Source organism: Aulonocara stuartgranti (genome assembly GCF_965226115.1).
Source record: "Aulonocara stuartgranti genome assembly, chromosome: 3".
Taxonomy (NCBI): domain Eukaryota; kingdom Metazoa; phylum Chordata; class Actinopteri; order Cichliformes; family Cichlidae; genus Aulonocara; species Aulonocara stuartgranti.
In genome coordinates, this window is record NC_138941.1 from 2,641,802 (window position 1) to 2,668,386 (window position 26,585).

The window sequence follows — 26,585 nt, forward strand, 5'->3', positions numbered from 1 at the left end:
TTGGGTTTTTTTGGCCTTGTTTCTGGCCCTCCGTCCTGGACCCCCACCGCCCGCCCTTGGTGGGTTGTTTTTGGTTTTGTTTTTCGAGGTTTTAGGGCGTCTGGAATCCGCCCTTGAGGGGGGGGCTCTGTCACAGGCTGGGTCTCCGACCCAGCACTTTGAGCTTTCTTTGTATTGTTCTCATTTTTTGAGATGTTGTTAGTTTTGTGGTATTTCCTATTTGCCTTTAGTTTAGGCAGTTATTGTTCCTGGGTTTTCTGTTTGAGTTCTTGCATTATTCATCACGTATTTGGTATGTTAAGTTTGTATTGTCATGTCTAGTTTTAGTGTTTCCTGTTTTATTCTGACAGTGTCATGTGTTCTTTGGTCATTGTATTTAGTTTCACTCCTCCTGGTCCTGTCATTAGATTCATGTCAGTCAGCTGTTTCCTCATGTGTCGCCACTTCCCCTGATCACCTCATGTCTGTATTTAAGCCTTTTGTTTTCTTCATGCCATTGTCAGTTCGTCTGTTTATTCTCACCAGAGTCATAGTCATAGCCTGTTTATTTTTCCACCTCGGTCATAGTTATAGTTTTTGGTCTTAGTACCTTTAGTGTTTTGTTTCTTAGTGTTTTGTCAGTTCAGTGTTTTGTTTCTTAGTGTTTTGCCTGTTTGCTTTGGTCTCTTGGTTCATTTCCTGCCGTCATCGCAATAAAGGTTCACTTTTCTGTTAATCATTACTATTCCTCGTCATCATCTGCTTTTGGGTCCTGTTTCCGCACACATCGGCGCACCCCGCCGTGACACCTACTTAAGTTATAGTGCAAACGCTTAAGCAACAAATATACTTGATGCTAATTAATTAATATTTCCCTTTGATGTTGCAACTATGCGGTCACTTCTGTCTTTAAACAAAATAATATTTTCCAGTTACAGAAATCATAAAGTCCAAACTACACTGAAAAAAATATGTTGTTGGATTTACTTAATTCAATGGTGGACATTTGTTGCACACAGATGTTTTGCTTTGGCAGCAACTTAAACAATTGAGTTAAATTAACACAATTTATTCAAGTTCAATAAGCCTGTGAAATTTGTGTTGATAAAATGTGACTTAAACATGTTTTGATGAAGTAATTTGAGCTCTTGGAATATTTTAATCCTTCACAATTTTCTCACTTTATCCCAACACCATTCAATAACTTTTACCCAATACTACTTGGTCACTTAAATACTACATGTTATCTTCAAATTACATTTTGCTATTATATTCTAGTATCAAATACACAATTTTCAAATGGAGGCCTTATAACAGATTATATTGTTCTCTTCCAAGATGGTTGCTGGCATCCACCAGTAACCTTTCAAAACAAAATGTCTAATTTCACTGCATTGACAGTAGGTAAAGAATTAAACTGACATTACTCCTCCACTGAATCTACATAAATCAACAGTTAAATAATGTCAGTTCTTCCGTGTTCTCTGGAATCAATCACAGCAAAGAAATTAGACTGTTTCTTTTGAAAAATGTTGGGAAAGAACAAATCAAGATCAAAAATCAAGATTCAGTTAAACAACAATTATAACTAAACAATTTGAGATAATGTTAGTTTCCATTAACATTAAATTAGGTTACTGAATTGGCAAACACCTTCCTATTAACATTACCCATTTTACCCCAATAACTAAAGAAATTAGCACTTGCAGGTCAAAACCTTTATTCAAGAGATGCAAAAATAACATTGATACAGTGACTGTCAAAAATTACAGCACTGATCATACTGTGACATGTTGGTTCAAAACAGCACACTTAGAAATATTCAACGTTCTTTACTTCAACTGAATGAAACTGAAAACACCATTTCACACGACCCATATGGGATATTTAGACTGTATAACTGTTCACGCTACATCTCTTCACTAGTAAAAGAAAGAAAAAATACAAAGAGAAATTTAAAAATGCTGCCAAAATGCTGCACAGAGCAAAAGGAAAAACAAACAACAACAAAAAAATGGCCCTGTCCTCATGGCAGTTGCAGTGTATATAAAAATGAACCCTGCGATCTGTTCCTGGAATTGAGCTTCAAAAATGCAGCAGAACAAGTGTGAGATTTAAATGTCTTCTCACCTAGAGCTGATCACCTTGCATGCATAACAGTGAGCTTTCCTTGCAGGAGCAGTTTTGTCTTAGTTGTGAGCTTTTCTTGTACCGGACTCTGCGCCCCAATTTTAGTGTCAGACCACACCTTCAGAGTATTCCATCAACAACAACAACAACAACAATCTTTATTTATAGAGCACATTAAAAGCCAGGGGCATGCCAAAGTGCTTTACATGAAACAATAAAACAATAAAATGATTTACACTAAAACATCAGAGTCATATAAGTGTGGGATTATGTTCACAGGTAAAAACCACTAATAGGAATAATCTATAGCACACAGCTATAGCAAAGTAGAACTGTACCATCATACACAGTGATAGAGGACATAGGCTACGCAACAATAAAATAATAAAATAATTAGCACTATAACGTCAGAGTCATATAAGTGAGAGATTATGTTCACAGGTAAAACCACTAATAAAATAAACTATAGCACACAGCTATAGCAGAGTAAAGCTGTAAAGCTGTACCATCAAACACAGTGATAGAAAACATTGACAGTGCAGGACAACGCAAAACAACCAGACACATTAATAGAACAACTCACTAGAAGCAAGGCGAGAATTTAACTAGTAGAAAAAGCAAGTTCAAACAGATATGTTTTAAGCCGTGATTTAAAAGATTGAATAGAATCAGACGCCCGGATGCCAATCGGGAGACTGTTCCACAGCTCAGGTGCAGCTAGAGCGAACGCTCGATCACCTCTAGACTTCAAGCGAGATCTGGGCTGAACCAACAATAACTGTGAGGAAGATCTTAAGGCCCTCGTAGGAAGATATGAATTTAAGAGATCCTTAAGATAACTTGGCCCTGTGTTATTAGTAATTTTAAAAGTAAACAACAGAATTTTAAATTGAATACGAAATTTCACAGGCAACCAGTGCAGATCAGCAAGGACGGGAGTGATGTGAGCAAACTTCTTAGTTTTAGTTAGAATGCGTGCAGCGGCATTCTGGACTGTCTGTAATCTATGTAAAAGGGTAGAGTGGAGACCATAATAAAGTGAATTACAGTAATCTAGTCTTGACGTAACAAAGGCATGGATAAGCTTTTCCAAGTCATTGTGCGGGATGTAGTGTTTGGCCCTGGAAATAAGGCGAAGTTGGTAGAAACTAGATCTGACGACAGCAGATACTTGTTTATCAAGTTTAAATGAGCTGTCAAGTAGCACACCCAGATTCCTAACAGTGTCAGGGAAAGAACTAGTGAGAAAACCAAAAGCATCATGAAGTTTGGCACAAAGAGCGTCACTGCCAAAGATCATAATTTCAGTTTTCTTATCGTTAAGGATAAGAAAATTTGCCAGAAGCCATTGCTTGACCTCACACATGCACTCTCGAAAGTTACTCACGGACATAGCTAGATCATCATTCAGCTCAAAATAGATCTGGATGTCATCAGCATAATAGTGAAAGGCAATGTGGTATTTCTCAAAAATGACACTTAAAGGAAGCATATACAGTGAGAACAGGGTAGGGCCTAGCACAGATCCCTGGGGGACACCACAGCAAACAGGTACAGCGGAGGAGGAGGAGGTGGCCAAGTGAACCGAAGAGAGCCGATCGGAGAGGTAAGATTTAAACCAATCCAAGGCAGCGCCCTTGATGCCTACAGTGTGCTCTAGTCTCGCCAATAGTATGTTATGGTCAACCATGTCATCAGAACCAACCACGACGCAAGAGGAACACTGATGACGTGCAACCCTATGACCCAATCTGGGGCAGTGATGTACCAGCGGAGTTCAAGTTGTGGACCACCGGACAGAAGGTCCTGCACTCACTGTTCCCATGGGTCGGAACTGGAAAAAACACGTTAAGAATTGAGACTCTTGACTACCGATTTGGACTTTTCCTGAACAGCTCAACAAAGATAAATAAGGCTCAGAATGAGGAAATCGACGCGATCAGAATAGTGGTCATGCAACACAGGGTCGCCCTGGACATGATTCTCGCTGAGAGAGGGGGCCTCTGTGTCTTATTCAACACCACTTGTTGCACCTATATCCCGGACAACGTGCACTCCTTGACCATGACCACTGCCCTAGACAAGTTGCGACAACTGAGTAATGCGCAGCAACAAGACTATGTCACGAACAATGAGGACTGGCTGACCTGGCTGCTGAGTGGCAGCTGGAAGACCCTCGTGATAAAAGGACTCGTACTGATAGGAGTTCTGCTTCTATTATTGTGCTTGTTTTCTACATGTATCCTACCATGCATAAGATCCATGATTGACAAAATGGTACAGGCCACAGTAATTACCTATGTTGGACTGCCACTAGAAGATGAACCGGATGAAGAAGATTTAGTATAGAAACACACACACACATACTGAATGATGCTACAATTGAAAATGTTATAATCAAGTGATTGTTGGCTGATAATAAAGTATGATTAAGTGAAAAATATTAACATCAGGAGGGGATGTTAAAGAAGAAACGCTTTTATGAGTTTTATGTTGCATTAAAGTACATGTTCATATTTTACTCTTAATAGGAAAAGAACAAAATGTACTACTCGCTCTGTTTATAGAAAGAGGAAGTTCACCCTATGATATTTATACGAACTTAGAGACACACACACACATATGCAAAATTAGAGGAAACTGCTATGCTTGTTTCACCCTGCTATAAATAATAAACGACTACTGCAGCTCGGTGTGAGTCCTCTCTGAGCCCTCACCCGTGCAGCACGTTAACCATCTCCAAGTGTCTCAGTGTTGTTTATTCACCTAACTGTTTGATAACTGTAAATCTCTGACAACAGTTTATTTATACCATCTTCACGTGAACACATTCAAGAACATAACAGATGAAGAAACATTAAAAACTTCCACACTACATGAAGCAAGAAAAATAGTTTATTCCTTTATGTAGAAAAAACAGAAACATCAAACATCTCCAAGACTCTCTTTGAAAGAACTAAAATCCTTTGTTCTCATGGTCCAATCATGAGTGAACTCCCCGATGAAGCCTTGTGTGCTAAAACATGTCAGAGTTTTAAAGGTTAAACATGAGTTTCCAAAACGTTTTGCTGGAGAACAATGAACTATTTGACTGAGTTTCAATCATTTACAGACGAGCAAAACCAGGACAGAGAAAAAAGGACAAAACTGACTCAGTAAAAAACAGAAAAGAAGATCCCATGTAGATCTGTATTATGTAGAAGTTCAGCCCAGCAACCAGTTCAGTTCAACACAAGTTTAAATGATTCTATCTGAACTCTGTGGAGCCTGATCTCAAGCTTTTTGAGTCCGACACAGAAACCAGAGGATCTTTCTGTGTCTTCAGATTCACTGTGATCCAGTGATGGGAGTGATTTCAGCCCTGAGTGATCGCGCTGATGTTTGCACAGAGCAGACAATGAGGTGAATGTTTGGGCACACTGGTCACAGCTGTAGTTTCCTTCCATGTGTGCACGTTCATGAATGTTACGATGACCTGACTGTGAGAAGCTTCTCTCACAGTAGATGCACTTGTAGAGTCTCTTTCTGGTGTGGATCTGTTGGTGTCGTCTCAGGTGATGTGGAGCTTTAAAAGTCTTCTCACACAGGTCACATCGATAAGGTCTCTCCTCAGTGTGGGTAAACATGTGTTGTTGTAACTGTGCGTCTGTTGTAAAGTATTTGCCACACTGTTCACAGCAGTACACATCATGTCTGGTGTGAATGCGTAGGTGTGTATTTCGGCTCCCTCTCTGGCTGAAAGTTTTTCCACAGATGTCACAGCTGTACGCCTTAATTCCAGAGTGGGTAACTAGATGACTCTGTAAGTGGCTACTGCGAGTAAAAGCTCTGCCACACTGATCACAGCTGTACGCTTTAACTCCACTGTGGATGAGTTGGTGTGTTTTTAGGGAACCCTTTGAGGAAAAAGACTTTCCACACAAGTCACAGCTGAACGGACTCTCTCCAGTGTGGATGACCTGATGCTGTTTTAGTTTAGCCCTCACAGTAAAACCCTTCCCACACTCGTCACAGCTGTATGGCTTAATTCCAGAGTGGGTAACTAGATGCCTCTGTAAGTGGCTACTTTGAGTAAAAGCCTTCCCACACTGATCACAGGTGTATGGCTTAATTCCAGAGTGGGTAACTAGATGATTCTGTAAGCTGCTACTTTGAGTAAAAGCTCTGCCACACTGATCACAGCTGTACGCTTTAACTCCACTGTGGATGAGTTGGTGTCTTTTTAGGGAACGCTTGAAGGAAAAAGACTTTCCACACTCGTCACAGCTGAACGGTCTCTCTCCAGTGTGGATGACCTGATGCCGTTTTAGATTAGCCCTCACAGTAAAACCCTTCCCACACTCGTCACAGGTGTGTTTTTTCTCTCCCTTTCTTCTGTGAGGTTTGTCGGCCTCCTGAGAGCGCTGACTTCTGGCTCCATGTTGGTCCTGCAGTGACAGAGATACAAACAGAGGCAGTGAGTGAAATGCAGTCGTGGAACAAACTCAACCTTCAAACTCCATTAACACTAGTTTTAAACCTGAAGGTGGAGCGTGGCACCAAACACCACTTAAACCCCCGGAGAGCAGCCATTTGGCTTTTAGCTAGGCTTTAGCTTCAGACAAGTGGAAGCTAAATGGGCTAGTCATTCATATGTATATTAGGTTGTTACCTGGGAATTCTGGAGGGAGGGGAGTGGGGGTGTGTGATTGAGGGGGTGGGGGAGTGGAGTGTTTCAGTTTTCCATCTTAGGGAGAAATCAACACACATGGGTGTATGTCCTTTGTTGCTGACATTTATTGATAAAAACAGTACAAAAAACCAACCATTTGTACACATATTTACAAATAATAATAAAAAGTGAGTGAGTACATTTCAACATTTTCAGCAATCACTCACAATCCTAGCACTGCCATGGTATCTGTAGTCTGCATTTACCACATGTGTATCTGTTGCAGTGAACACATCGCACAGTGGCATGATTGTTCTTGCATTTGTGTTTGACCTGACACGTGGCTCTTTTTCCAGGGCTCGGTGTGGAGGGTTGTGTCCAAAGCAACTGTTCTTTTCTTGCCTTCTTCGCAGCTACATGAGAGTGAGCCAACTCTGTTGCAAGCTCCACCAGGAAGTCCACCCGTCTTTCCTTCATCCCGGTGCATGCTTGATACAGCACATGTGCATTCAGTGCTGCCATGTCAATCATGTTATAAAACACGGCAACTGGCCAGCGCCGTGTTCCTCTGCGGACAGTGTACTCCCGAACCATCTGGTCCATCACATCCACGCCACACTTTGTTTTGTTGTAAAGGGTGACTGTGTTTGGCTTCCTTTTGGTAGTGTTATCAGTCTGAACCACGCTGTGCATGCTGCTAAGAATATAGACTGTCTTCTTCCGTTTGGCCGCATACGCCGTCAGCGTGGCAGCAGAGGTTGAAAACACCTAAGAAATAAGATAAATTGTTTTTTCCATAGCCCTTTTACACACAATGAAACACATAAACATAGAACCACAAAAGACCTGCAACATACCTGAGTGGTGAATTCACCACTCAGGTATGTGTAAGTGTACACAGGTAAGTGTAAAAGGGCTATGGAAATAACAATTTATCTTATTTCTTAGGTGTTTTCAACCTGGCCAGTTGCCGTGTTTTATAACATGATTGACATGGCAGCACTGAATGCACATGTGCTGTATCAAGCATGCACCGGGATGAAGGAAAGACGGGTGGACTTCCTGGTGGAGCTTGCAAGAGAGTTGGCTCACTCTCATGTAGCTGCAAAGAAGGCAAGAAAAGAACAGTTGCTTTGGACACAACCCTCCACACCTAGTCCTGGAAAAAGAGCCATGTGTCAGGTCAAACACAATTGCAAGAACAATCATGCCACTGTGCGATGTGTTCACTGCTACAGATACACATGTGGTAAATGCAGACTACAGATACCATGGCAGTGCCAGGATTGTGAGTGATTGCTGAAAATGTTGAAATGTACTCACTCACTTTTTATTATTATTTGTAAATATGTGTACAAATGGTTGGTTTTTTGTACTGTTTTTATCAGTAAATCTCAGCAACAAAGGAAATACACCCATGTGTGTTGATTTCTCCCTAAGATGGCAAACTGAAACACTCCAAGTTGGTGACTTTTGGAGATTTATTTCCCTGGATGATTGAGAATGCATCAAGATGAAACACAAAAGGGAAGTTCACAGCTTTTAGCAGCTCCCCCACCCCCTCGTTCACACACCCCCACTCCGCTTCCCTCCAGAATTCCCAGGTAACAACCTAATATACATATGAATGACTAGCCAATTTAGCTTCCACTTGGCTGAAGCTAAAGCCTAGCTAAAAGCCATTTGGCTGCACTCCGGGTTTTAAAGGTAGAAAGGTAGAAGCCTGGGACTCCTAGTGTTTTAAAGGTCTCTTAACCCCACCTGCTGGTAGTTCTAACACATTACATCCAACCTGCTGTTAAAGATAATTCATGACTGTTCAAACACTAAAATCATGCCCATCCCTCCTGATTGTGTACACACACACACACACACACACACACACACACACACACACACACACACACACACACACACACACATTATTTTATAATTTAGATTATTTTGTTGTTTCCTATTACATATTTCTATAATTTGTATAGATTTATACAGAATTATTCAGTGATAATAAATCCTATGTTTGTTTATTCTAAAGGAACCCCGTTAGCTTCCACAACAGATGTTGCTCGTCTTCCGTCAAATACTCACATAAAATATTACACAATAAAGTGGATTCAAGATATCCACATAATTTCACTCTTACATCCACAGTGACGTTTCACAATTGTTCAAATATAAGCAATCAATAATAATAATAATAATATCAATAACATTGAGGCACATTACACAAATTTCAAAAACAAATCATGTCTTACAATATTTACAACAACTAAAAGCTCTGTAAATCGGCTTTTAAGTGTTCATTGAAGTTTTGAATAATTCTCTAATTTTTTAAGGCAACTTATTCCACTTAAAAGTTGCTCTAAATGTAACAGTTTTACAAAACGTTACTTTTAACTCGAGCATTAACTAAATTGCAGCTTGTTGAAAACTGTGTAATATGATGATGTATTTCATCTGGATACTGCAGCTGAGCAGAATAAATGTGGTGTGTTTAACAGAATTGCTTTCTTTAGAACTACAAGTAAGCCATAGAATATTTTAGCCTGTACAGGAAGCCAAGAAAGGTTATTATGCATTTTATCAATATTAGTATAGTATGAACATCTTCACACATCTGGACGCCTTATTCTGGACTAACTGAAGTCTGTTAAGATCTGTCTTATTAGCTGCTGACCAAATGATTGAACAATACTCCAGATGAGACATTACTAGTGCATTAATGACATCTTTCATAATGAAGAAGTGATACACAAAGAGCATTTCATAGCCATAGCTATGCCTTGTCGGCAGAGTTATGTGACATTAGTGATGTTTGTACTTTCAGCGTTAACTTGGTTTTAAAGCCTTTAAAATATACGCCGTTCAATAGTCGACCTTAATCTGACAGAGAATGTGATGATTTTGTGGATAATTAAAGTCAGTCATATATCCACAAACACAACAAGCTGAAAGTCAGTGATGCTGCTCGGTTTGCAGTCCTGAACATCACGGCACAAGCAGGATCCACTGCACTGTTAATGTTAGCTGTGTTATATTGCTGCCTCTGTTCGGTGGTGTCGAGCCAAACGCACTTTAACGTGTGTTTGAACGAGCTGACGGTTCACTCGTTAAGCTGAAAGAAAGATGCTTTAATCACAGCAGTCACACATGTGTCCACTGCACCATCTGGAACTCTTCTTGTTTACACTCGTAATAACACAAACACTAAATCCTGCTTCTCTGGTGCTGTTGTGTAGCAGTGTGTACACCTGAGACTGTCACCTGTCTGTCTGTCCTGCACTCTCTCTCTGTTTCTTTCTCTCTGATTGTGGAATAAAAGTATGAACATGTGTTTATAAGTTACACTTGTGTTTGAATCCTGCAGCTTATCACACATTTGATTTCCATGTGTGACGACTGCAAGTGTCCAGAGTGAGGACAGACTGAGGGACCCACTGCTGCACATCATCTGTGAGGCTTTGCAGCCCTGATGATCCACCAGGACAAACTCAGCAGTGTGTGAGGAAGAGGAGGAGGAAGAGCCAGCAGCAGCTGACAGATGGAGAGAATAGACAGACTGTTCCCTGTTTGTGAAGGACTGCTAGGAAAGTTTAACATGACTGTCTGTGCTGAATCAGTCTTATTAGGTAATGTTCAAATAATGTGATCATCCCAGTGTTTTCAGTGTGGGAGAAAGTACTCAGGGCCTTCAAGTTACACACTATGAAAGGCAGCAACAAGTTTAATGTTCAGAAACCTAAAGTCTGTATCAGCAGCAGGATGGAGCTAAAAATAAATGTTGGTTTCAGTTCTATGAAGCTTTGAGTCTGTGAAGGTTCTCAGTCATCCAGGTCATCGTAGTCAAAGGAGCTTGCAAAGAAAAGCGTCTGGACTTCTTTAAGTTACTTGAAGACGTTTCACCTCTCATCCGAGAAGCTTCTTCAGTTCTCTCTCTTCACTTGCATACCCACCATGGAGGCCGAGGAGACTGTCAGAAAATGACTACAAGAAGACAGCTCCTTGGAGGACAGGACCAACTTCACAGCCAATCAGATTTGCACCCTGTTAGACCTCTGCCTCACCACTACATATTTCAAATACAACGAAGGCTTTTACAGACAAAAACATGGCTGTGCCATGGGCTCCCCCGTGTCACCTATTGTAGCCAACCTTTACATGGAGGAAGTGGAAAGGAAGGCTCTTGGCTCTTTCAAAGGAAGAGTACCCAGTGTTACGTTTCGGTGTGTCAGTGTTTTGTTTTTGCGTGACTGTTATGTATTTCCTGCTTTACTTTGAAAGTCTGTGTTATCTTAGTGTGTTCAGTTTACATTTTCCCTGTCTCGTCAGTTCTAATTTGCCCCAGCTGTGTTTCCCTCCTGTGGTCCATTCCCTGATTGCTCCTTCTATGTATTTAAGCCTTGTGTTTCAGTATGTCATGGTCGCGATCTCCCCCGTGTTGTAAATAGTTTGGTGTTTTTGTTGTAAATAAATAGTCTGTTGTAAATAGTTGTGAATGGGTTTGTTAATATTTTCATTTGAGACACCTTCGTTTTGGGATTTTGGTGGAGGGCCTTCGTGGTTTTATTTTCCTTATTTTTATTTTCCTGCGTTGCACCCCGGTTGCCTAGGCCGGGGTGTAACATATGGGGGCTCGTCCAATCGCTGGAGGGTCCGAGGGCCGCTTCAGCCTCCGTCTGTCTTCGCTGGAGGGCCCGGGGACCGCTTCAGCCGTCCGCCGTCGCTGGAGGGTCCGAGGGAGGGACCGCTTCAGCCGTCTGTCTTCGCTGGTGGGTCCGAGGGGCCGCTCCAGCCTTCATCCGCCTTCGCTGGAGGGTCCGTGGGACCGCTCCAGCCTCCGTCTGTCTTCGCTGGAGGGTCCGTGGGACCGCTCCACACTTCATTCGCCTTCGCTGGAGGGTCGGTGGGACAGCTCCAGCCTTCATTCGCCTTCGCTGGAGGGTCGGTGGGACAGCTCCAGCCTTCATTCGCCTTCGCTGGAGGGTCCGAGGCACCGCTCCGGCCTTCGTCTGCCTTTGCTGGAGGGTCCGAGGCACCGCTTCAGTCTTCGTTTGTCTTCGCTGGAGGGTCCGAGGCACCGCTCCAGCCTTCGTCTGCCTTCGCTGGAGGGTCCGTGGGACCGCTCCAGACTTCATCCGTCTTCGCTGGAGGGTCCGTGGGACCGCTCCAGCCTCCACCAGCCTTCATCCGGTTTTGATCAAACATTTCACTTGGGGTTACATGTTTGATTTTTGGGTAGGGGGAAATGTTACGTTTCGGTGTGTCAGTGTTTTGTTTTTGCGTGACTGTTATGTATTTCCTGCTTTACTTTGAAAGTCTGTGTTATCTTAGTGTGTTCAGTTTACATTTTCCCTGTCTCGTCAGTTCTAATTTGCCCCAGCTGTGTTTCCCTCCTGTGGTCCATTCCCTGATTGCTCCTTCTATGTATTTAAGCCTTGTGTTTCAGTATGTCATGGTCGCGATCTCCCCCGTGTTGTAAATAGTTTGGTGTTTTTGTTGTAAATAAATAGTCTGTTGTAAATAGTTGTGAATGGGTTTGTTAATATTTTCGTTTGAGACACCTTCGTTTTGGGATTTTGGTGGAGGGCCTTCGTGGTTTTATTTTCCTTATTTTTATTTTCCTGCGTTGCACCCCGGTTGCCTAGGCCGGGGTGTAACACCAGCCACTGGTACAGATATCAGAATCAGAATCAGAATACTTTATTGATCCCTGGGGGAAATTATTTTTTGTTACAGTGCTCCATTTTAAACCAACATTAAGACAAGACAGACAATACACTAACTAAGAATAGTACAATATATACATATATATTCATACATACATACATAAGTCACTTATAAATAAATATTTGGAAAAGAAACATGTGTAGTTGTAGCAGCAAACTGTGTTAAGTGGATGCGTTGTACAGGGAGATGGCCACAGGCAGGAATGATTTCCTGTGTCGTTCAGTGGTGCTTTTCGGTAATCTCAGTCTCTCACTGAACGAGCTCCTGTGACTGACCAGCATGTCATGGAGTGGGTGGGAGGTGTTATCCAACATTGTCTTTATCTTGGACAGCATCCGCCTCTCCGACACCACCTTGAGGGAGTCCAGCTCCATCCCCACAACATTGCTGGCCTTACGGATCAGTTTATTAAGTCTGTTGGCATCTGCGACCCTCAGCCTGCTCCCCCAGCATGCAACAGCATAGAGGATCGCACTGGCCACCACAGACTCATAGAAAATCCTCAGCATTTTCTGGCAGATGTTGAAGGACCTCAGTCGCCTCAAAAAATAGAGACGACTCTGGCCCTTCCTGTAAAGTGCTGTGGTGTTTTTAGCCCAGTCCAGTTTATTGTCAATGTGTACTCCAAGGTATTTATAGTCCTCCACAATGTCAACACTGACCCCCTGAATTGAAACAGGGGTCAAGTGTTTCCTGGTCTTCCTGAAGTCCACGATCAGTTCCTTGGTCTTTGCCACGTTGAGCTGCAGATGATTCTGCTCACACCACGTGACAAAGGAGTCGATCACAGCCCGGTACTCTGTCTCATCATCCCTGCTGATGCATCCAACCACCGCAGAGTCATCAGAAAACTTCTGAAGATGGCAGGTCTCTGTGCAGTGGCTGAAGTCTGTGGTGTAGAGGGTGAAGAGGAAGGGGGAGAGGACAGTCCCCTGTGGTGCCCCTGTGTTGCTAATCACCTTGTCAGACACACACTGTGGGAGACGTACATATTGTGGTCTTCCTGTCAGGTAATCAACAATCCAGGACACCAGAGAAGCATCCACCTGCATCGCTGCTAACTTATCACCCAGGAGGGTCGGCCTGATGGTGTTGAAAGCACTGGAAAAGTCAAAAAACATGACCCTCACAGTGCTCGCCGGCTGGTCCAGATGGGTGTAGACACGATTGAGCAGGTAGATGATGGTGTCCTCTGTTCCGAGACGAGGCTGATAAGCGAACTGAAGGGGATCCAGATGTGGTCTTACTATGGGTCGCAGCTGGTCCAGGATGAGCCTTTCCAGGGTCTTCATGATGTGGGAGGTCAGTGCCACGGGCCTGTAATCCTGGGGGCCACTGGGACGAGGCGTCTTTGGTACAGGGACGAGGCATGATGTCTTCCACATCACCGGGACCCTCTGCAGACTCAGACTCAGCATAAACAGTTTATGAAAGACTCCACACAGCTGGGGGGCACAGGCCTTGAGGACAAGGGGACTCACTCCGTCTGGTCCAGCAGACTTGCCTGAGTGAAGTCTCCTCATTTGCATCTCAACCTGGTATTGAGTGAAGGTGATGGGTGGGGGAGGGGTGTCAGGAATCTCACAGGAGGCAACATGTGAAGAGAGAGGCTGGCACAGTGGTGTGGCTCTGGATTCCAGGCTGACTACAGGTGAGGTTGTGGGGGTGGGAGCAGACACTGTGGTGTCGAATCTATTGAAAAACAGATTCAACTCATTGGCTCTATTCTCACCTCCCTCAGCTCCCCTGCTGTTGGTTGGCCTGAATCCAGTGATGGTCTTCATGCCCCTCCACACCTCTCTCATGCTGTTCTGCTGGAGTTTCCACTCCAGCTTCCTCCTGTAATTGTCCTTAGCCTCTCTGATCTTGTCCTTTAGTAACACCTGGACCTTCCTCACCTCCTCTTTGTTGCCCCCTCTGAAAGCCCAGGTGTGGACGACACCTGGGTCAAAATCAAGACACAAGAAGTGGAATCCTTCACTGCGCACATTAACACTGTGGATAAAAACATCAAGTTCACCAGGGAAGACACAAAGGACAACTGTTTGCCCTTCCTGGACTGCACTGTGCACATTGAAGAGAACGGCAACCTCAACATCGAAGTTTACCGGAAGCCCACACACACAGACCAGTACCTCCTCTTTGACTCCCATCACCCTCTGGAACACAAACTTGGAGTAATTAGGACCCTACACCACCGGGCAGAACATGTTCCCTCTCAACCTGAAGGAAAAAAGAAGGAACACACACATGTAAAGGAAGCACTCAAAACGTGCGGCTATCCTAAATGGGCGTTCTTAAAGTCAGCAAAGAGGCACAGAAAAGAAGATCAGACACCAGCGAAGGAGGATAAGAAGGACAGACGCAACAACATTGTCATCCCCTATGTAGCCGGTGTATCAGAGAAACTCAGGAGAGTTTTCTCCAAGCATGACATCCCGGTGCATTTCAGACCCAGCAACACGCTCAGACAAAAACTGGTTCACCCAAAAGATAAAACGCCAAAACACAGACTTAACAATGTGGTGTTTGCTGTACAGTGCAGCGAGGAATGCCCAGACCTCTACATTGGAGAGACCAAACAGCCACTTCACAAGCGCATGGCACAACACAGAAGAGCCACCTCCACAGGACAAGACTCAGCTGTCCATCTGCATCTTAAGGATAAAGGACACTCTTTCGAGGATGCCAATGTTCACATTTTGGACAGAGAGGACAGATGGTTTGAAAGCGGAGTGAAAGAATCATCTATGTCCACTGTGAGCGACCATCTTTGAACAGAGGCGGGGTTTACGACACCAACTCTCTGCCATCTATAATCCAGTTTTGAGATCCCTTCCCAGACGCCTTAACGCCCACTCACATCCTGGGCCATCTGACCTCAGGAATTCGCATGATAAGGTGGGGCCAGGTTTCACAATGAACACACCTGAAAGTCTGGCTGATTGGGACCCACACCCAGTTTCACACCTTGGCTCAGGCGATTAGAGGAGGGGGGTCCTTTTGTCCCTCTGTGGGGGGTCACTCCCACTAGGTTTATATCTGGGACTCTCCACCATTTGACCTTAGAACTGAAGAAGCTTCTCGGATGAGAGGTGAAACGTCTTCAAGTAACTTAAAGAAGTCCAGACGCTTTTCTTTGCAAGCTCCTTTGACTATGAAGCTTTGAGTATTTTGGATCAGCAGCTGCTGTGTTTGTTGCATCATATTGCTGTAACTGTTTATATGCTTTATATATTCTGAGCTAAGTTGATCTATAGTGTTACATCATATTCTATAAGGATGTTATGTGTTTGTAGACCTTCTGCCCAGTTTGACCCATTTAGCAGAAGTCAGCCTGTTTAAGGCTCTGATATCTATTCTGTGTGACTTACAGCAGTTATGACATGGTCTGATTTTCTCACCCAATAAAGGAATATTTCATATATCAGTCTACTCTTCATTCTATCAGACACAGTTATCACAGCTCCTACATTTGCTTTTTACACATATATGTAAGCATTGAGCCAAATTTAGTAATGCCAACAATATAATAACTATAATATTGGCCATATTATATTTACATTACCACAGTGAGGTGACTTTAGTCTCATGAACAACATCAGCTAATTGTTATTTACAGCTAATCTTAAACGACTGTTCAGCACAGAAATGAAGCCCAACAATCATGTTTTACAGTCCTGTGGTCTCAGCCTCAGATACTCATCAAATCACACAGAGCTCATGTAGAAACAAATGAACTAAATATGTTCTCCTTCATTTCTGTCAAACACAGCTGTATGAAACGTTTCCAGCTGTTAGTACATAAACACATAAACAACAGCTGGTTGTTTCAGTGAAAATACATTGATGGGTTTTTAATAAAGTTGTGCAGCTGTAAAGTATTTTGTCTGGTGTCAATTCTATCGTCAGCTACATCGTTATGGCAAATGTTCAAATGTATATGGTGATAAATATCTTTGGTCATATGGTCCTGCTCTGTCTGTCACCTTCTGTGTTGAGCTCATTGTTTCCTCTGTAGTGGCTGAGCTGAGTCCAAGTAGCTGAAAATGTTCCTCTGCTGCTCCGTCAGACTCTCCTCCTCCTGCTGATCAGCTGGGACACAAAACAGATCTTTGTTAGGCCCCACACTGCACTGAAGAGTCAAAGTGTCTCATATGTTCATCTGACAAGTAAAAGAACACATTTTTGTTTCCCGAGGTGGGCAACTTGTTGGAAACAAACACAAAAGGTTTGAGCACTGATACCTCCCATTGCTGGCATTGAAAGATGCAACGCCAGCAATGTGGATTGGTTTGAGTCTTGACAATCCACATTGCTGGCATCTTTCAATATGTTTGAATGCACCAGTGTAAGTGCAGCCACTCAGACTCAATGTGTTCATAGAAACAGGTGCAGATGTGTCACGAGTTCATCCAGCAGTAGCTATGGCACTTGGCCACAGGGGGCAGCAGTGGACTGACCTGCATTCGAGACTGCTCCAGCTGCTCTGTGACAGTCAGTAGATCTGCTACAAATTGCAGATCATATGCAAGTTTTGGAAATGACATTATAAATATTCCTAACTTAGCCACGGCAGCCATGTTGATGTATTACCTATATTGGCTGAAAATGTTCATTTGCAGAGAAAAGACACAGGCAGACTGTGCTTACAGGACAACAACAACAACAATCTTTATTTATAGAGCACATTTAAAAACCAACGGCATGCCAAAGTGCTTAACATAGAACAAATTAACACAAGTATAATCAGAGTCATAAAAATAAAAGTGTAGAATTATGTTCACAGGAAAAAGCCACCAATAGAAAAAATATAACTATAGCACATAGCTATAGCACAATATAACTGTGCCATCAACACACAATGGGGATAAGACATACACAGTGCAAATAAAAAGCAAGATAGGAAAATTAGTAAAATAAATCACTGCAGACAAGGCCAGCATTTAACCAGTAGAAAACGCAAGATTAAACAAATACGTTTTAAGCCGTGATTTAAAAGATTGAATAGAGTCAGACGCCCGAATGCCAATGGGAAGGTTGTTCCACAACTCTGGTGCGGCCAGGGCAAACGCTCGATCACCTCTAGACTTCAGCCGAGATCTAGGCTGCACCAACAGTAACTGTGAGGATGATCTTAAAGCCCTAGCAGGACATATAAGCTTAAGAGTTCCTTAAGATAGCTCGGTGCTGTGTTATTAGTGATTTTAAAAGTAAACAGCAGAATTTTAAATTGGATACGGTATTTCACAGGCAACCAGTGCAAATCAGCTAGGACGGGAGTAATGTGGGCAAACTTCTTAGTTTTGGTTAGAATGCGTGCAGCAGCATTTTGGACTGTCTGTAATCTATGGAGGAGGGAGAGTGGAGTCCAAAATAGAGTGAATTGCAGTAATCCAGCCTCGAAGTTACAAAGACATGGATGAGTTTTTCCAGGTCTTTATGCGAGATATACTGCCTGGCCTTAGAAATAAGGCGGAGTTGGTATAAACTGGATCTAACAACAGCAGACACTTGTCTATCAAGTTTAAATGAGCTGTCAAGTAACACGCCCAAATTCCTAACAGTGTCGGAAAAGGAGCTAGTGAGAAAACCAAAAGCATCATGAAGTTTGGCACGAAGGACGTCACTGCCAAAGACCACAATTTCAGTTTTCTTATCATAAAGGATAAGAGTATTTGCCAGGAGCCATTGCCTGACCTCACACATGCACCCTCGAAAACTATTCAAGGACAAAGCTAGGTCATCATTTAACTCAAAGTAGATCTGAATGTCATCAGCATAATAATGAAAAGCGATGTGATATTTCTCAAAGATAGCGCTTAATGGAAGCATGTACAATGAGAGCAGAGTAGGGCCTAACACAGATCCCTGAGGGACACCACAACAGACAGGTACAGCGGAGGAAGAGGAAGTGACCAAGTGAACCGAGGAGAGCCGATTGGAGAAGTATGATTTAAACCAATCCAAGGCAACACCCTTGATGCCTACAGTGTGCTCAAGTCTTGCCAATAGGATTTTATGATCAACCATATCGAAAGCCGACGATAAATCCAATAGCACTAGGACCGAGGAGCGTCCATTGTCAGCTTTTAGTAGAAGGTCATTGAGAACTCGGAGCAGCGCTGACTCAGTGCTATGATGTGGTTTGAAGGCCGATTGGAATTTATCATTAATGCTATTCTCATCCAGGTAGGCCTGGAGTTGAAGCAACACTATCTTCTCAAGAATTTTGGCCAAGAACGGAAGCTTGGAAATCGGCCTATAGTTCGCATAATCATTATAATCGAGGTTCCTTTTTTTAAGAACAGGCTGAATTATAGCATGTTTAAAGGCTGATGGTACGCAACCAGAGAGCAAGGAAGAGTTCAAAAGGGACAATATACTAGGTCCAATTGTACTAAAACAGTCCTTAACTATACGAGATGGAAGAACATCATATACGAGATTAGTATTGTTCATTTGTTCAACCAGACGCTTAAGAGTAGGGAGTGAAACGGGTTCAAACTGATAGAAGGAAGAGGAACAGTCAGGGGTAAACGCAGGGCCTGTCATTAAAGGAAGAGCAGATTTAAGAGATGAGACTTTATCTAAAAAATAATTTAAAAATTGTTCGCAAAGAACCGTGGAGCACGGCAGCGGCATAGTGGGGCAGGGGTTGACCACAGAGTTAAAAATTTTAAATAAAATTCGAGGATTGTTACCATTGGTAGAGATAATTTTTGAAAGAAAAGCTGCTTTAGCCATTTTGGCAGCAGTTTGAAACTTCAAGCGACTAGTACGTAGGATGTCGTAAGATGCCTGGAGTTTATCTTTCCTCCACCTTCTCTCATCCCGCCGACACGCACGTCGTAGAGCGCGAACAGAGTCACTTAACCAACATTGTGAGTAAGTTCTGGGGCGCTTCATTTTAATAGGTGCCACAGTGTCGAGGATGGAGGAACATGTAGTTAACAGGGTATTGGCAAAATTCTCAACCATATGAGGGGTAAGACAATCTGACGTAATAGATGCAGAATACACAAAAGAAGCAGAGAATTTCACCACAGTATCAGCATTAACAGTACGCACATCACATAATAACGTTACATGTTATTATGTGATGTTACTGAAATCATCATGAATAACAGGAGTGGTGATTCCTGTAACTTTGTGTATATAATTTGGCATTTCTTACTGATGTAGGCCAAAAATAAATACATAAACTGAGCACCAGGGCCCTGTTTCAGGAAGCCGGTTTAGTGCAAACTCTGAGTAAGTATACCCTGAGTTAACGAAAACTCTGGGTTTTCGGTTTCACAAAGCGAGTTCAGCTGCAGCCTGAGTGAGTCACTATGATGACACACTCCGTGAAGCTAACCTGCCCTCTAGCAGGTTTACTACAACTAACCCTGACTGTCTCCGCCCCTTTGTCGGAAACCTGACAGTAGGAAGTGTCGGACATGGCGTGCCACTTCCTTGAAGAGCCAGTAGATCGTGAAGCCCAAATTCTCCGCAGAGCTCTCCGCCGGGAGAGAGTGATCAGAGCGCGTTTGGACATTTTATCATTTCCTGATGATTTTCTGTGCGAACGTTACCGTTTCTCAGCACAATCTATAATTTATTTGGATAACATCCTCAGGCCATATATTACGCATGTGACACATCGCGGACATGCTCTCAGTTCATTGCATATTATTTGTATTGCACTTCGGTTTCTTGCAAACGGGAGCTTTCTGTATAATATTGGTGACGCTGAGCACGTTTCCAAGGCTACCGTCTGTCGGGCAGTCAGGAATGTTACAGTTGCACTGAAACGTCTCCTGTACTCGTCTGTGGTGTTCCCCGGTCACAGACCCACAAGATTTATCAAAGAGGGATGCCACAAAATTGCAGGTATCAGGATGACCAAAACTTAATGTATGATGTGGTGATACTTGGACTACTACTTAAATATTACATTTATTTTCAGGGTTCCCAGGCGTGATTGGCTGTATAGATGGCACTCACATTCCAATCATTGCTCCTTCAGTAAATGAAGGAGACTATGTGAACAGGAAGTCTTTCCACAGCATTAATGTACAGGTACATAGTTCCCTGTAGCATGTCAAACTAACAAATTATTTCATTATAGTAATGGATGCTAATTTGTGTTCTCTGCACTGTGAAGATCATATGTGATGCTGCCAACATTATCACAAATGTGGAAGCCAAGTGGCCAGGCTCTGTCCATGACTCACAAATATTCCGTGAATGTACACTGAGCACAAAATTTGGACATGGTGAGTTGAGAATACTTTAAAATATATAAAGACCAATTGCTTCAGGGACATTTGAACTGAAGTGTATCCTTCTGTCTTAGGAGAGTTCACTGGCTACTTGCTTGGTGATAGGGGGTATCCATGTTTACCCTATTTGCTTACCCCTTACCCTGACCCTGAACCGGGCCCACAGCAGCGATATAATCTGGCTAATTGCAGGACAAGAGCCAGAATTGAAATGACTATCGGAATGCTTAAGGCCCGGTTCCAGTGCCTGCAAAGACTCAGGGTCACCCCAGAAAGGGCATGTGACATTATTGTGGCATGTGTGATTCTTCACAACATTGCCACAATTAGAGGAGAACACTGTCCTTCTGAACCAAACAGCAGTGATCCAAACCATGAACATCCTGACCCTCCCACGGACATACAAGATGGAAGCGCAGTCAGAGACACCATATGTCACAATCATTTCTTTTGACCCATCACCTCAACATGTTGAAAGAAGAATAAACTGATTTTTTGTTCAACTGGCTTTATTGGTCGCCTGTATTTCCTGTACACAAAGTATTAAAAGATGTAAACCTCATAAAGTGTCTCTGTTGCTTCCTCCTCTGTAACAGCTGTCAATGTTTCTTCATTATTTTCCTGTAGTAAAGAAATAAACAACATTGCTGTTCTACTGTAAACTCATATAATCTGTGGAGTATTACTCACAACTGCATGTTGGTCTGGCTCAACAGGAGGCTGCACCAGATGCAGTACACCATCACCATCAACTGATAGAATATGAGGTTTATACAGGTCACTTATAACTTACAAGGGACCAAATGGCAATTAACAAACATACCAAGCACCTTACACTTCATTGTCATTATGCTCTCAAAGACAACCAAGGCTGAGGGAAGGCAAAATCAGTAGGAAAATAACTTCACTACAAAATAATTCATTATGGTAAAGAGTTTATCAAATGAATGAGTAGCACTGCAAAGGTGACTGTGAAGAAAGGATGTATGCACATCATGTATTATTTTGAATTTACCCCCTATGTAGGCACTTGTGTCTTGCGGGGTTATTGACTCAGAGGATGTCCCCACAGAGATGCCTTCGGCCACAGGGCGCCCACTGTTTTGGCTGAGGGCCAACTGCTCAGCCTCTGTGAGTGGTGGTGGTGGAGGACCCCCACCTGTTTTTCGGGCCTCCGCTTTTTTCTGTTGGCTATAACGGGCCACATTTGAGCATACAGAGTAAGCAAATATGTACTTGTAATGTGCTCAGATAATTTCAATAAGTGCTTACAGAAAGAAAATTAATGTAGCCTCTAACTGCAATTGATTTACATGGGACAAACAGACCAAGCACTATGGCTCATAATACAATTACACCTTACCTGTTTGGACTATATTTTTATATTTCATTTTTACTTGCTGCCAGGCACGTTTGGGGCCTGTTGGGTTGCACCTGCGCTCACATCACATCACAAAATAAAATGTATAAAATAACATATAAAATAACATATGATAAAATAACGTGTTAAATGGGTGGAAATCCCTAGATCAATGTTTATATTAACACTCACGCATTGACTCTGTCGGCTATGTTTTGCCATGCATGCTTTTGCAGCTGTGGCTGTGTTACTTTTTTCCGCAGAATTTGCATGTTATCGGCATATGCTGCCATCAGAATTTCGGCCTCAAGCGCTGTGAAATACATTGACCGCGCCTTCTTTCCCTCCGTCTCCATGGTGACTCGCTTAATCTGTGCTCCGCTTATCAGGGCTTTATGTATCCTCGTCCGCGCGCTTCACTTGGGGTTAAAGCAACTCCGCGTTGACTGAACTAATTGTTATCAGCCTTTCTGAAACCGAATATTCCGAGTTGGACAGTTCGGGGTTACTCAACCGTGAGTGTCGTTTTTCACTCTGAGTTTTCCAAACCGGCTTCCTGAAACAGGGCCCTGATGGCTTTGAACTTTTGTTGTCCATCTTCCATTGGTTTGAATTTTGCGCTCCAGTACAAACACAAATCCCCCAACCCGAGGATCAGCACAATTAACCTAACAGACCTACACCTTAGTTCACAGATTCACTTTGTCTAAGGTTGATTTCTGGGATTTCACACAACCCAGGATTCAGATCGTGAATCCATGATGGGCTTGGATTTACATCATTATAAATGAAATGCGCTCTACTTGGAAGCAGCCGGCCCCGCCCCTTTTGACGGGTTGTGTGAGACTTTAAATCATCAAACTGTAAATTATAAATTTAAATTGTTATTGATCCTTTACCCCGAGTCCTAAAGTGTAGATTTATTTTCTTACTCTTCTTATATTTATTGTTTGTTTACTTGCACCGCTGTAACTGCAGCCTCGTCGTCTCGTCTCTCTATATGCTGGACTGTCTGTAGCGGAGATGACAATAAAGTTTCCTTTGACTTCAGCAGTGCGCAGGCGCACCGAGGGCTCTCGCACTCACTTTATAGAATTTAGAAAAAACATCGGTGCAGATTATAAGTCTGTATCATAATATCTGTTTGTTGTTTTTATTTTGTTTTGCGAGTTGGTTATTAGATGCCGCTCCAGCCAGCCAGAGACTCCCCGCCGCCCCGCCCTCTCCTCCCTGTGCCGCCAGCAGCAGGCGCACCTCGCAAATGGAGGGCGCCCTTACTCCCAGCAAATGGCTGATAGAAAACCGATCGGTGCCTACGAATTTCCCAATATGCGCTGGCATGACGTCGGGGAAGCATGGGTACGACCGATTATTTTATTTTTTTCTTGCCCGTGATGCCCCCCCCCACGATGCATTCTATTGGTTTGCACACTTACACACACCCAGCTGTGGTTTCCTGTTTTGCTGGACTCTGGAGAGCCCCGCCTTTAACGCTCTTCTCTCACAGAGAGCAACAGAAAACTTGGAAAAACTCCAGATTGACTGAACTCAGTTCAAAGTTACCTTGACACCTTTAGATGTGAGACGTAGTGATGGTCCGCTTGAAGCTGACGCTCCGGTGCGTGTGTCAGAAAGATCAACGCGCTGCTTCAGAAGCACCGTGTCGAGGCTTGATTCGTTTGGCCAGAGTCACGTGATCAGTGACGTCTGAAGCTTCGTTTAGAACGTACCTTTTTTTAAATCGAACTTTATTGAAACACAATGAGTATACAACATACAAACAGATGAAGTTTACAAAAGAACAGAACATGAACATACAGAACCAGGAGTAAAAAATGATGATATGAGTAGGCGAAAAAAAATCAACATATAAATATTGTTCTGAGAGGCTTTTTGTTGGTTGAGTCTGAAATTGATTGTATGTACAATTCATATCCTTATAAAACGGCAGAAATATGGTGTTTTATTAATAAACTTACATTTATGGATATAAAATAGCTAAAAGTATTAACAAATATTTTATAAAAAACATTTATCATTCTTCCTGGGGAACTTAAAGAAAAAGAATAAAACATTTTCCATCGTAAAGAAAACTCCCTTAAAATATGGACAATAACAAAACTGCTAAATTCTTCCAGAATCTCTGTGTAGAGGAACCAAAAGAGATGTGCCACAGTTTCTGGATGATCCCCACAGAAAGTTCAATTAGTATTTATGTCTCTTTTAAATGTTACCATATAGTGACTGGCTGGGTCACATTTATGAAGAATTTTATATGAGATTTCCTTCACCTTGTTCACAATTAGATATTTATGGGATCATCCAGACTGTCTTCCAGGTGATATCTGGAACATGTCGGTTCCAGTAAGATATTCTATATATGGGAGAGACATGATATCTTCTTGGAATAAACTACGTATTCTCTTATTGCTGTTACCAAGTTCCTGTGAAAAGCAGATTTTTCCCACTGCTGACTCAGCTGGATCAGGGAGAGTGACTGAGGCAGATATTGAGCTGTCAGTGTTTTTATATAACATTAAAGTCCCTGAGGGTATGGCACCAAGCACCATTGAGAATTCCCCAACACTGACGGGAAAATTATATAGTGTAAGGAATTCATTGTAAGTAAGTAGTGCTCCCTCGTTAAATTTTAAAACTTAGTAGCGGCCGCCATTGTTGGCAGCTGAAATTTGGCTGGGCCGCGCTATGAATTCTGGGATATGGTGGGCCACGAAGGACACACCCGACCCATCCTTCAAACTCGGGGGAATGAAGGACGCATTTGAAGGAGTCGAGGAATCGGGACAGCCTTCGTCGCCTGGCTGTGACGTCATCGGCCTTCAAATGCGGCCTCCGGAGGATGCAGCCGACGTTTTGGGACACAGCTTGTGTGTCTTTGTTGGTCATGTGACCTCCCAGGGACTACACATGGAAACGAGCAGTTTAGCTCAAATCTGGCAGGTTTCCATCGTCTGTTTTTGTCCTGATGTCCATGAACATGAACACTGTCCCTGTCAAACACGTCCAGATAATCTGATCCAGTGTTGTTCTTCTTCTGTGGTGTTTGTGATGGAGCAGCAGCTGCTGATCCTGATGTCCTCCACCAAGGGGGCAGCAAATTCAGCTGACTGTCATCATTTATTAAAAAGATGTAACAATGTGACATAATGCAATATAATAGTGTCAGTTACACATTGTGGGTTGCACTGTGGCCAGAATGGACATTACCTCCTGCCTAATGGAAGCTGTCAGCCATCCTGCAACCATGAATTAGATAAGCAGAAGTGAAGGGATTGTCAAAAACAATTTAATAATAAAATGTAATGTGATAGTTGCACTTTATTAGCTCCCCACAATCGTATGAATAATAACCATGAATGCACTGCATGCTCATAGCAAGTTCTTTAGGTTTAAAGTGAGATCCTGCTTTAAAGGGCGCTTCATCTGCTGGGAATGACATGTTTCTTCTAGTATGTAAGGCTCAGCCCATCTTACTGGGACTTACTTTTGTAGATCCACATGCTCTAAACCTGGTGCTCCATGATTGGTGCAGAAGCTTTAAGCTACTATTAACAAATAATGACCATGGACTTAGTTGTTACTACAATAACTTATCATTGAGCAACTTTTAATTTTACTTGTAAAACTATGCAAGTAGAATTGAATGGGGCACAGTGAGCTGAGCACAGGCCCACTCTGTGACACTCAGAGGTTTGTGGATATCATACTGAGAGTATTGGACACAGTGCAGCCAGCTTGCAGCCACTTTCCCACCACTTTAGCACAATGTTTACATGAGACTCAGCCACACTAATGTTCCTGGGCAGACATGTGGTGCAGCATGGCTGATGGCACTGTACCTGCAGCTGTCATGGACAAGAACCACTCAATACCTCACCCAAGCCAAGCCTGTGCTGATGTTGTGATCTGAGACCGAGACACTAACCCAGGATCATGATATGATGTTGTGAGAGTTTCACTAAGAATTAGCTCTGATTACAAGATTTCAATCTATCGTAACTCTAATTTGTATTTACTTCAGTTTGTTCATCTTGGAGCTGTGTGCAGCTGAGGACAGTCTTATTATTACCAGGTGAGGATATGTAACAGCCACAGTCTGTAGAGATGATGTCACCATGGAGTGGTGATGTCACTGGAGCTGCCAATATGTGCTCCAGCAAAAGCTACACCAGAGGGTTGTGCTGTGTAACAGGTTGGTGCAGGTGGTGTTATCTACATTTGAACATTAGGCAACAGTCTCATGAAGACACTTTCTATTGTTCACTAAAGACCAACAATAACAGAGACAAAGGGAGAGCAGCAGAACTAGTGCTAACAATTAGCACTGCTAGCCTGCCCACCAACACCAGCTAATGTTCTAAAAACGATGATCAATGATTTTGCTGTAACGGCTCCAGCTGTCTGTGTCAGGGACACGTTGGAGATGAAGTGAGTGATCCAGTGACAAAGG

General features: G+C 42.8%; 1 protein-coding gene across 4 annotated transcripts in view; it reads right to left on the reverse strand.

Moving 5' to 3' along the window:
* Positions 1 to 4,854: 4,854 nt before the first annotated feature.
* LOC309702327 (uncharacterized protein) overlaps positions 4,855 to 26,585 on the reverse strand; it is an 88,624-nt gene continuing 66,893 nt past the window's right edge. Inside the window, exons 1-3 of one of the 4 annotated variants that reach the window (XM_082527003.1) lie at positions 23,678 to 23,934; positions 16,477 to 16,582; positions 4,855 to 6,536 (exon numbers count right to left, since the gene is read on the reverse strand). In XM_082527003.1, coding sequence (XP_082383129.1) covers positions 5,331 to 6,536; positions 16,477 to 16,494 — 1,224 coding nt within the window. In that variant the 5' untranslated portion in view covers positions 16,495 to 16,582; positions 23,678 to 23,934 and the 3' untranslated portion in view covers positions 4,855 to 5,330. Of the gene's footprint in view, positions 6,537 to 7,793; positions 7,863 to 14,685; positions 14,711 to 16,476; positions 16,583 to 23,677; positions 23,935 to 26,585 lie in introns of those variants that run through there. The other 3 variants (XR_014275438.1, XR_014275439.1, XM_082527002.1) reach the window with 3 other exon arrangements.